This window comes from Archocentrus centrarchus, chromosome 12, assembly GCF_007364275.1.
Source record: "Archocentrus centrarchus isolate MPI-CPG fArcCen1 chromosome 12, fArcCen1, whole genome shotgun sequence".
In the NCBI taxonomy this organism is placed as follows: domain Eukaryota; kingdom Metazoa; phylum Chordata; class Actinopteri; order Cichliformes; family Cichlidae; genus Archocentrus; species Archocentrus centrarchus.
Window position 1 is genome coordinate 15,548,434 of NC_044357.1, and position 12,155 is coordinate 15,560,588.

Genomic DNA, 12,155 nt, shown 5'->3' on the forward strand with positions numbered 1-12,155 from the left:
TGCTCAAGCACTGTACGCAAACTGCTTTTGTACAGAAGGAAACAGCACTCCATGAGTAAGTTATGTACAGAGCACAGAGCAGTGAGTCTTCTCTCCTAAAAACCATCTTGGTGAGCTCATTCTGTCAATTTTTAGCAGTCTTCATCTCCCTTAGTTGTATGGTGGCATATAGATGGAAATTGGCTTCAAGTAGATACAAATTAGAAGCAGCACTTTGTATGGTGCTCAGATGAATTGAAAGAGGCACACAAGGAGAAGGGAAATGGGAAAAGGCTGGGGGTGATGAGATAAAGAGGATGAATAAAGTGCAAGAGAAGATCTTTAGGGAAATAGGCATATGATGTCATCTGCTGCTCATTTTTTTCAGGTTATTCTTACATGTTGTGAATAGCAATGAGGCTCAAAGCCTGTTTTGTCAGGATTCATACTGAATTAAGATTAAATGCAAGTGAAAACAAGCAACGTGTCTGCTGTGAGATAATTATGTGATCATCCATGCATGCATGATGGAAACACAGTCTGAAGGGAAATCTGGGAATGTAGAGGGGAAGACAGCTCTTCATCATCTGCAGCTACAGACAGCGTAGAATGCCTGAAGAGCTTCCTCTCTCTGTTTCAGCCTTTAAGATTCACAAATTTTGAACTTTCACGGATGTTTAGTACTTCACCTGGAAAAGGGGAGATTCTTTTTATTTATTTATTTATTTTTTTTTGATGAAACATTAGACAAAAGACAGCATGACATTGAGGACATCCAGGAAGTGGAGGACAGGGAATATTACATCCTATTTAGAGCTAAACCCTGAAGGAAGGCTGTGGTTAACACTATTCATGTAAACTAAACCACTTTTCTAAAGAATTTTAAGAATTTAAAGGTACAGCTACAGAAAGTATATGTTCAAGGAATGCATGGTGCACAGGCAGACTGGAGACAAAAACACAAACAGACATAGCTGGAGGAGAATTCAGATGCAGGTGCATGGAAAGAGTTTATTCTGCTCTGTAACAAGAATGCCTGCTGCTAACAGCTGGCACTGATTGTGTTGTTTCATAAAGATTTTGTCAGGTAAACCCCTATTTGATAATTACACACAGAGGCCTCTCTGTAAGGGGGGTCCTGACTTTGATGTCTCTTTGCTTTTCCCTTTGCTTGGTGGAAAACCGGGACAAATAAAGACAGAAAAGTGATGTGCCACTAAATGGTTCCAAGCGAAGGAAACTAGAAGCAGCTGCCTGAATGAAGCATTGCCGGAGGGAACAAAATGAAGGCAGTATAAGAGATGAGACAGAAGAGAAAATGGTCAGTTCAACTGAAGAAAAGCTGCAATTAAGACAGGGAAATGTATTAAAAGTGTAACCACTATACTGCAGGAGCAACTCAACTAAATGCTTTGGTCTGAAGACCACAATAAGGCATGATCATGATTCAGTGTGGAAGCTTTCTGTCTGGCTTTTACTTGTCAGTGCTGATTTGTGAGGAATTAAAATCCTAAGTGTAGTATATAGGACCCGACGTATTAGTGCTGTAATGAGTGCAGTGTATTGTGAGCTGTGTTAACTGAGGAAGAGAAAAAAAATAATGGTAATCTGATTGTTCGACAGTTTTTAATTCCCTGACTGAAGTGCGGAGATTAAGGCTTACATATTTCAATGACTAGAGAGGTTTCTGTTGCCCTTTAAGCAACATTGTTTGGCTTTCAGTTATTACATGTATGTGATACGTGCGCCACATGACTACAGACTGCCTCACATTAATAAATAAGGCAGTTCACACTGGGAACAAAAGGTGGTCTCCTACTGGTCACTGTGTCAATCTGTCTCCTGGAAGCAGACACAGATTGAATGTGGCCTCAGTCACACAGGCCTAAAGACCTCTCAGTGACCATCTGGCAACCACCGGTTGTGAGGGGAACATGTGTACAATATTCCCTGACTGGTTGTGAGTAGCTGCTGGAGAATGCTGGCAGTCCATAGTGTGAAATTGGTTACAAAGACGCATATGGTGCTACACCAAAAACCTCATTGCGATTCAGGCTGCTGCGGTCGCCAGTTTTTTCATGAAAGACGACAACTTGTCTGCTATCACTTGCAAACTGCTCGCCAAGCCGTAGTGAAACTGTGAAAAATGTGATGCAACTTTTTTTTTTTAAACATATTACGTCAATACAACATCCTGCTTTTGTTTCCATGTGTTACAAACGTGATGGCCACTGTTTGCATCAAAGGCTTTGAGTTATTTAGTAGTTTAGTTACTCTGTAAACTGAGATAGTTAAGTAAACAGTGTGCCCTGTGACTAGTAGCATGACTGTGACATAAAATAGGTGGCCTGCTCTCTTATGTCCAGACAAGAGTAAATGTGTGTAAACAAACCAGGATAGTGCTTTGCAAAACTCCATTGTGTGTCTTTCTGATATTAACCCCTACAGATGCCATACTGCCTTGTGGTCTCAACCACAAACCATAGACCGGGTCTTTTTCATCCCACCCCCAACCTTAACCTGGCCCCATAGAGACCTGACTGTGATTAATAACCCATGCAGCTAACCTAAGATATGCAGAACACCAGAAAACACACAACAGCAAGCACTTACACTGCAAATCCAAAGCTCTGTGGTAAGTGGTGAGCTGTGCATGTTAACTAGTATAGTTTCCATGAAATGTGGCCAATTCAAATTACAATCTGAGTGACTGGGACAACACGGGCCATGTTAGGAGAAGCCAAGATGGCCACTGTTCAAAAGGAAGGGGAGTTTTAAAAAACTGGGGAGAAACAAGTCACCAGAGTTTGTGTCAGGGATTTTCCAAGTGCTGTCAGTCACCGAGGAAAGATTGCGGCTGGATGCTTGACATAGGAAATACACAAGCACATACAAAAAGACGAATTAACTGAAGCAGGGAAGAATAATTACCTTGTGGAAGCCTGTGAGTGTGTATTGTTTATGTGAATTTGCCTTTGCACGCCTGTCTGCAGTTTTCAGTTATGATCCTCCAATCTGCTTCCCTTCGCCCTAAGGTTAGTTTGAATGTCCAAAATTCTTCCCAAGCCCACACATGGACAGTGGATACACACACGCACACCTTCAAAACTATTTTTCCATGCACATCAAACACACACATTGGCAGCTCCAGGCTCACAAATCCAACCAGGGAGTTTGACTTTCTTTAGGGAGTTGCTGGAGCTGCTCCACCCTGCTGCCCGGTGCCAACCCAGCAATGCTGGGCCAGCATCTGTGCTAGGCTGGACTCCTGCAGCAGAAATGCAGCAATGCAACATCACCAGCGAACACTACTAGGAAACTCTACACCTATCCACACTATATGTTTGAATGCATCTGAATCAATTAGCGGTGATCTTTTGCATACATGCCATGGTTTGGGGACATATTTTGGTAAGAATTTGTGGTGTAAAGTATACAGAGTATTGTTTGGATCTGGTGTATTTCATGTAATCACTTAAAGCTGTAATTTATATTCTTTGACTTGTACTGGAGGGTTTTTATTGTTGAAGCTCGATGTCACGTAATATCACGCATGATGCAAAAAAAGCTCTTCAAAAAAAAAAAACAGGTTTATTTAGTTTTTCTGGTTGTTTTTTTTTTTTTAGATTTTGCTGGTTACTGTAGAATACAAACTAATACAAATCATAAATGTGTAAAAAAGCTGATTTTATTTCAGAAAAGCAGATTTCTTCTTCCAAAACCGATCCCGCCAAAGGGAACAAAGGTCAGTTTTATGCTTGCATAATTGCTCTGAGCAGGCTGCACCAGCCCAATGAAAGGCTGAGTTGAGCGCCCAGCTGGCAAGAACGGCAGATTGCCCCCCCCGAACCTCCACCTCTTCTCCTTACCCTCTCATACTTCTTTCCACTACTCCTTCAACCACTCAAGGCCCGAGTGCAAGCCTGCAGCTCCTGTGCGCTGGAGGCTTTCACTGCCCAGTTCATTCAAATACACATATTAAATGCACCTTTTTATAGTCCTTACCCATCCCGTGTGAAAATGGGGTCATTGTGTCACACCAGAATACTGTAAAGCATTCCTTTTCATCTTCGCTCTCCTTTCTGTAAATACGGGAAATGCATTCAAATATGCTGAATTGCATGATGCAAAACATACGGCCCTGGATCCTCTCTTAGAGCCTCTCTGGCATCCCTCTAACAATGCTTACAAACTCCACTGATCACGAGCTTGTTACAGGATTTAAGTTGCTGAGAAAGACCTGAGATAGCGAAACAGGCAAATCACTTAACTCTCATTTCCGGGGAGGAACTTGTGTGTATGCATTTTACATTGCAATGTTATCAAACGTAAGTTTGAAAAATACCCAGAAACACATACAGAAGGACACTGATGACATAATCAGATTTTCTGCTAAGAAAAGGATGGCTTTTCTGTGTGACTGGTTTTTGTCTTCTCCAACACGTGCTTTATTTACATACGTACTTTCAATGACAAAACCGCTGCTTTTATAGAGGTGTTCACACCTGCTGATGAACAATTAATCAATTTTAAAAAAGTATCAAACTAATAGAAGGTTTAAGAAATCTAATGACTTTAAAATGGTTAGATTGTGATAATCTCATATCCCTGCACATAAAGAATACAGTATTTGTAAGTGGGACAAATAGGACGGAGGAAGTGATTTGCATTTTTATTCCAAAACTATTCTCACTTTGATTCTTCATCAAAGGACAAGATCACTTTGGAGGATCGATGAATGCACGGGATGATCTTGAATGCAAAATGTATGAGTTTTTACAGTATTTGACTTAAGAACAATCCAGTGAGATCAGAGAAGCTGAAGAAAGAGAGGAGAAGTAGTTTTACCTGACTAGAAATATAGCTGTTAACAGACCCAGCTGATGGAGGTGGAAACAATGGACAGCACAGCCATTGAAGCTTTCTCAGCTCTGTCCTTTGGTATCCTTGTCGTCAGAAACACAAACCTACAGGTATTCATTGGTTCTCTTTCAAACTTCACTCAGTATCTCGCTATGGGGGGAAGTGCCTTCTGCCATGACAAATCACAGAAGCTCCACTACCACAACGTCTGTTTAAGACGGACCAATCCTTCAAGGACATGGGGTCACATAGACCTCCTTCACAATTGCCTGGTGTCGAGCCAGGGGCTTTCTCACTTTCTTCCCTGTGAAGATCACTAGATCTCCTCTGCGGTCCTGGAACAGGATTATCCATTTAACTGTTCGCAGACGCAGCCATCAAGGTGGTCCTTGAATGTGGATTTTTCTGGTTCCATTGTTATTTAATTGTTGTTAAACTGTAATTATATTTTTGTTGATGAACATATTTTTCTGGTACATAATTGTCATGCTGTTGCAGATCTGCACCTTATCAAGCTTTCTCAGCTCTGTCCTTTGGTATCCTTGTCGTCAGAAACACAAACCTACAGGTATTCATTGGTTCTCTTTCAAACTTCACTCAGTATCTCGCTATGGGGGGAAGTGCCTTCTGCCATGACAAATCACAGAAGCTCCACTACCACAACGTCTGTTTAAGACGGACCAATCCTTCAAGGACATGGGGTCACATAGACCTCCTTCACAATTGCCTGGTGTCGAGCCAGGGGCTTTCTCACTTTCTTCCCTGTGAAGATCACTAGATCTCCTCGGCGGTCCTGGAACAGGATTATCCATTTAACTGTTCGCAGATGCAGCCATCAAGGTGGTCCTTGAATGTGGATTTTTCTGGTTCCATTGTTATTTAATTGTTATTAAACTGTAATTATATTTTTGTTGATGAACATATTTTTCTGGTACATAATTGTCATGCTGTTGCAGATCTGCACCTTATCAAGCTAGCACATCAAGTGAGCTTGTGTTTATGTAGCTATCAATGCTAAGCATTACTAGTTAGGGTTACCACTGGATTCTCTCAGGGGAACGCTGGTAGTGGCAATGTAAGGGACATCCCACCTTTGCCCAGCTGCTTATGGGTTGAACATCTTGGGGAAAGACCCCCATCCCCTGTTGTTGGTAGACTCCAACTCCTGTGAGCATTGCCAAGCAATGCCAGCATTTGTAAGGGCACATAGAAGAAATACATTGAGAATGCCTAGACTGGGACCAGGGGCTATTATAAAAGGGTGGCTGGGGACTCCATGTTCAATGTCCTTGAAGTGATTTTTCTGTCTTAGATGTGTGGTGGTAGCGGAGCTTCCGTGATTGGTCCTGCCAGAAAGCTCTTTCCTCATAATGAGATAACTCACGCAGTTTTCAGAGAACCGGGGTTACCCTGGTAACCAAATGTTTAGTCAGATTTCGCTTCAGAGTCATTTATGGAAATAACGTATGAAGAAACTCACCATTTCTGGCCACCACACATATCATTACAGAAGGCTGTGAAAGCTCTCTTTCTTCAATGAACCGGCCTCACAAAACTTTGAGTGGGTGAGATGTGTGTGTGTGGGGTTTGGCTGGTGAACGAACACTGAGTAAGGGCACTGGGTTTCCCTGCTACTCTACAAATCGTAAACTGTATCAGTTTATCCCCATACGATCTTTATTTACCATTATTTACCAAAACGACTTCCAAGAGGCCCAATTTTTTTTTCAGTGTTTTCAATTTTACTATATAAAATTACAGTTTCTGTCACCGTTGCAACAACAGATTAATAAACTGAGTCAAGATGCAAAAGAAACTTGTCAGTCAAACTCAGCATCAATGATTTGAGGATACACTGCTGTGCTTGTGTTTGTTCAATTAAGTTCAAAAATGAAAAGTTGGCTGGTTGTCATTTTTTTTGGGGGGGGGGGGGGCTGCGAAGCTTCCCTGTTTTTGCCATTATCTTTCACTCATTTTGTCATATCTTCAAAAGATCTGATTATCTCTGTGAGAAGAGAAGAGAAGAGAAGAGAAGAGAAGAGAAGAGAAGAGAAGAGAAGAGAAGAGAAGAGAAGAGAAGAGAAGAGCAGAGATTGACCTGGCTAGTCTCTCAGGATGCAACAAAGGAACAAACAGTGCACGTTTACGCCTATTGATAATGGCGCACCAACCTCAAGGTATAAGAGTAAGCATCAAGCATGTCTGTCTTTGTGTGTGTTTCTGTTACACAACGGGAGAGTTCTTCCCATCTGTGCCTCTTTGCAGCCCCCGCATCCCTGACCAATGAAGCGAGAAACGACAGCTCTGCCTTGCACTCTGCCTCCTCAGTCTTCCTCACAACACCGTCCCACTCTTCATTATAATCAGCCGCCCACTGAAAACCACTCACTTCCTTTACTATCCCTTTATCCCTTTTATATTTCTGGCTGTTAAAAAAAAGCGAAAACAAACAAACAAAAACATACCCATACCCAAACATGCTGAAATTGTTATCATCATTTTGTATGTTGTCAACATCATGTGTGTCTGCCCTCAGCTTAAACCCCAAATAGAAAACAAGACATCCCTGCAGGGTGTCTAACCAACATTTTTTTATCTTATGCACAAATTCCGGATTATCCCGTTAAATGTATCAACCCCATCCTCCATTTCTATCCCTGCTTTTCCGGCTCGCCTAATTTCCCACAGGGCTCATTGTCGTGGAAAAGATGCTAAAACAAAGAGGGCAGACAGTACAGTGATAATCCTAAACACCGCAACTGGAGATAAGCTAGCCATTTGCTGTGGACTTGCTATCTGGGTTTGCTGTTAAATACAAACAATGCTCAGCATTGCTCTAAACTGTTGATGGTATTTGTCTGTTAGTTGCTATCAGAGATCTGGATAATCAGGAAAAATGTCTTTCGCTTTCACTGCAAGTACTTCTGAGTGTCATGCACCTTGACGATTGCATCCGGTCTGGAAAAGCGTTTTAGCTGATTCCACCAGGACCACTGTGTCAGTGGTTCAATTCTAATAAATGAATTATAGATGCAAAGAGGCCTGTTCAACATTCAGGATATTAAGACAAATAACAGTATTGGATTGCAGAGAGTAAAGCTACCAAGAATGAAGGTAGATAGAACTGTTACTTAGATTAGCTACATTTTTGTGTCAACTTTTTTTTTAAACTTTCTTTGCTTTCAAACGCTCTCTTTAGCTTTCAGTGCTTCCCATCCCCCTGTATAACACTGTCTGTGCTCCTTCCCCTTTTCACCATTTATCTGACTACCTCCTCCTGTCTTTCCAGTTCATCCTGGCACTGGAGCACGTGCGGGATGCCAGCATCCTGCTGCCTGTCTGGTCAAGCAGCATGCCAGTCCCAAATCTGTTACAAGCGAGTGCTAAAACACCGCTCGTTTCCACTGCAGAAAACTGGGAAGACAACACTCCAAAATGTGCACAACTGCAGCTAACCACACCTTGGTAAACAACCATCTATGTCTAAAAAATATATCAAATATTTGATCTACCCAAGCACTGTTTGGTTTTTACTTCTTGCAACCTGGCTCAGTCTCTAAAATGGAAACTTTACTGAGCAATTACAGTAAACTAACCTAATGTGCTTTTTCCTCAAAGCAACACACTTCACTCCTGCTGGGCTTCAACATGACAGCTCAGTAAGCCAGTACCCATGATTTCAGCTCCAGGCTGCACATCTATCTGCTAGCTGTTTCTATTACAGGTGCCATAGCTGGGAGGCTGCAATTTAGTTGTTAGGTATACTGCAGGTAATTATAGATAACTGTTTGGAAAGATAAGACTGGATTTCTTTTGTTCTGCCGGTGAAGAGTTTCAGCCTGTGGTTCAGGTACAGTTTTTAAAATTCTGAAAGAGAGACAGGCAGGGAGGCCGACAGCTATTTGAATTCCATACCAACAGCCAAAGGAGTCATCTGAGGAAGGCTAGACCTGCAGTTTCAACGCAGACTGACCACATTTATTGTTCACCCACCCGACTGACATTCCAGGAATAAGCAGAGGTGGATCTTTCATCTTTCTCCCACGCAAGGCCGTCCAGAGGACACATAGTCTTAAGTGTTTGCGTGCACACACAAAATTATGCTCACACTATCAATCATATGAACATTTGGCTGCTTTGTGGCTTCAAGAGGAAATACAAATTGCCTGAAGAAGGGTCTAAATATGCACAAGAACAAATGCCAACATAATTCCGGCATGACTAAAAAACACTCATTCACTCAGGCTTTCATTCTTTTTTCCCGTCTCTCTACACAGAACCAGGTGGGTTTTGTGTGAGCTCTAAAATGCCCTTTGCACTCCAGCCCACCTGACCTCCAACAGAACGTAGATTACAGACAGCACTACTCACCTAGATGATCTCCATGGAAACTGTTGTCATGAGATGCTCTACAATGAGGCACGAGGTCATGATGGGCAGCAGGTGGCCAGATTTGACCAGTCTTGCGAACACTCACAATAGTAGCCTCAGACATGACCACATGGCCTCCCTGCTGCCTGTGGTGACGCTTCTGGGACTGCGGTGTTGGAGGACTGCTGCTGTCAAAGGAGTGCTGAGAATTCTGGGAGTTCTGAGACGGTGAGCGGCTCTTCTCTCTGAAAGGACGGCGGAAAGCTGTGGTAGGGCTGGGGGAGACGTGGCTGGACTGACCAGAGGAGAAGTCCTCTTCACTGGATGTCAGGTTCTCGTTGGAGCTGCAGTCTGGTGTATAACCGCCACCTCCACCGACATCCTCAAAGCTGCCTGGTGAATAGGAGCGGCGAGGCCAGGTCAAAAGGTGATCATCACCTCCTCCGTGTTCTCTCATTGTGACTCCACTACTACTACTTCCACCACCCCCTCTTCCATCTGCACTGCCACCTTCACCCATCATCACCCCACCAACATAGACGCTGGAGTAGGCTTGGAACTCAGAGGGCTGCCAAGGAGGGGGAGGTGGTTTCCCCCCATTGGCCCTTCCTGGATGTCGTTGGTTGGGTTCCCCATCTTCATATTCTGCATCATAACCACAGGTACTTTCAGTTGACCTTCCTCGATACACCGGCCTGGCACGGAGCTCCCCTGCCACCGTAGCCAGATTACCTGGCAAGGAATGCAGAGATCTCTTTCTCTCCATCTGCATGGCCTGGCTGCCCAGCGAGCTGATCTTGTCAGAGACGTCACGGTCGTTGACCCTGACCAAACCTCTGTCATGGTGGAATTCCATGTTGGTATAGAGTGGTGGTGGTGGCAACGGCTGCTTCTCCTGGCCCTTAGCTACATCACCCGCTGAGTGAGAGTTTGCCCGTTTGATCCTCTCAAAGTTGGATCTAAGAGCTGCCACACCTAGTCCCATCCCAAGCTTGTCCTTGGGGTCAATGGGAAGGTCTTTGTCTGGGGGTGGAAGGGTGGGCCTGCGGGGTGACACAGAGACACCCGGCCTCTGCTTTGACGGCGAGAGGCCGTCTAGGTTGTCACAGGAAGTTGACTCTGCTTGCTGAGGTACATCAAAGGCTGACTCCAGCCCATCACCGTGGGAAGCTGACTTCCTGGCTGGTGGTGGTCTGGGTTTGGACCGGCCAGATCCATCTCCAAGTGGCTGAAAACGGCTCCTATCCATACTACTACAGCCGTATCCTCCACCACCTCCTCCCACTCCAACTCCACCAGTCTCCTGCATGTGGGGCTGCTGGGATTGTGTTTCTGCACCCTGTGTGGCTGCCGGGTCCACCCCCTCATTTAGTGGTGTCTTTCTGAAGCCCCACCGCTGTTTGTCATAGCTCTTTCTCTCTTTGGCCAGGAGGGTCTGCAGGTAGATCATGCGGAAGCGCTCCTTGTTCACCTCCTGCTCCAGGCGTCTAATGGATGCTTTGCACTTTTCCAGCTCCTGCTCGATGCCCCCGACAGACCGCAGCTCCATCTTGGGGGGCTCCGACTCCGGGAACTGCGCCTTCCACGCCTCAATGAACCCCACCGGTTCCACCATATTGTGTCTTTTTTTTTTTTTTTCTTGCTGTGACCGACCCTGGTTCACACACAGAGGGGGGAGTGATGTCAAGTGTGCACCGTTTGACCCCCCCTTTTTGTCCTGATTACCACAGATTCCTTATCAACAACAATGGCCACTTCCAGTAGTAGTGACAATGGTTAATGTAACCCGTTCAAAAGCGCACAGCCTAATTGCATACACTTGTCTTAGGTTGCGCAGTCGCCACAATACATCCCATCCTGAACAAGAGAAACCGGTTGTTCAGTTACCAAAAAAACTAGGGAATGTGCGAGATATAGAGATGAATAAAAATCTATAATAGAGTTCATAATTCTTGTGCATTTTTCAAGAAAAGGCCACTTTTGAATCGTTTTTTGTCCCTTAAATCAGCGTCGACACAATGACAGTGTCTTCTCGGGGTGACACGGGTGGTCTGTTTCCCACGGAGGAAAAAAAAAAAAAAAAGTGTTTTAATCCTGCTTGATTTACTCACTTATTGTCCATGTTTACCATCTCAGGTCTGTGCGCGGTCCATTCACTCTTGCCCATTCATATGGCTGTATTCCCCAGTGCTGCTGCTGCTCCGGACCAAGCGCCTTTGTACCAGCAGCGCTCAAGGAGAATGGATAAAAAGCGCAAAATGCAAGCCACGACAACATCTGTTTCTCAGAGGAAGGGCTCGAGCGGTGGATCCAGTGTTAAATAAATTGCTCGTTTCGTTATCCCATTTTTCCACGGCACCTACGTGGTGTTTTTTTTTTTTTCCCTTTTTTGTTCCCTTCCAGATTTATCCTGTTTCTTCGGCTGAGATACTGCTGCTGTGTGCGTTCCCATCTCAGGCCAGCAGCACTGAAGGGCTGCAAGAATGGGAGGGACCACAGTCACAGTGAGTCTGCTGGTTAAAGAGACAGAGCTTGGACGCACGTACCTGGTTACTTTGTCGTGTTTCATTTTCTTTTGAATGAAATGCAGCTGTTTAAACAAGTTAAAATATAAGCCGCTGTAGTTTTTTATTATATCACTGGCTCTTTGTAAAGCCTATAATCTTAATATTCTTTCATATGTATCAGGAAACACTACTGTATGTATTTGTTATTAATAAAAGTTAATATAGATTACAGAAAATTGCACCTTCTGGGATCCTTTAAAAGCTAGCAGCGCTACCTGTCAAGCAGGTGTTTCTGATCATGTAGGTGTACTCTCATTTCAAACCTAACACTGCCACCTAGTGGAGTAACATTATACATACAATACGCTTGTAATGTATTAATCCACTGACTTTTTATTAACCAAAAAGTGATATAACACCACTAATTTCACTTCA

General features: G+C 43.9%; 1 protein-coding gene across 1 annotated transcript in view; it reads right to left on the reverse strand.

The window, feature by feature from the left end:
- Nucleotides 1-11,634, reverse strand: part of bcr (BCR activator of RhoGEF and GTPase) — a 94,455-nt gene extending 82,821 nt beyond the window's left edge. Inside the window, exon 1 of the mRNA XM_030742519.1 lies at nt 9,214-11,634. Coding sequence (XP_030598379.1) covers nt 9,214-10,828 — 1,615 coding nt within the window. The 5' untranslated portion in view covers nt 10,829-11,634. The remainder of the gene's footprint in view (nt 1-9,213) is intronic.
- Nucleotides 11,635-12,155: the final 521 nt, after the last annotated feature.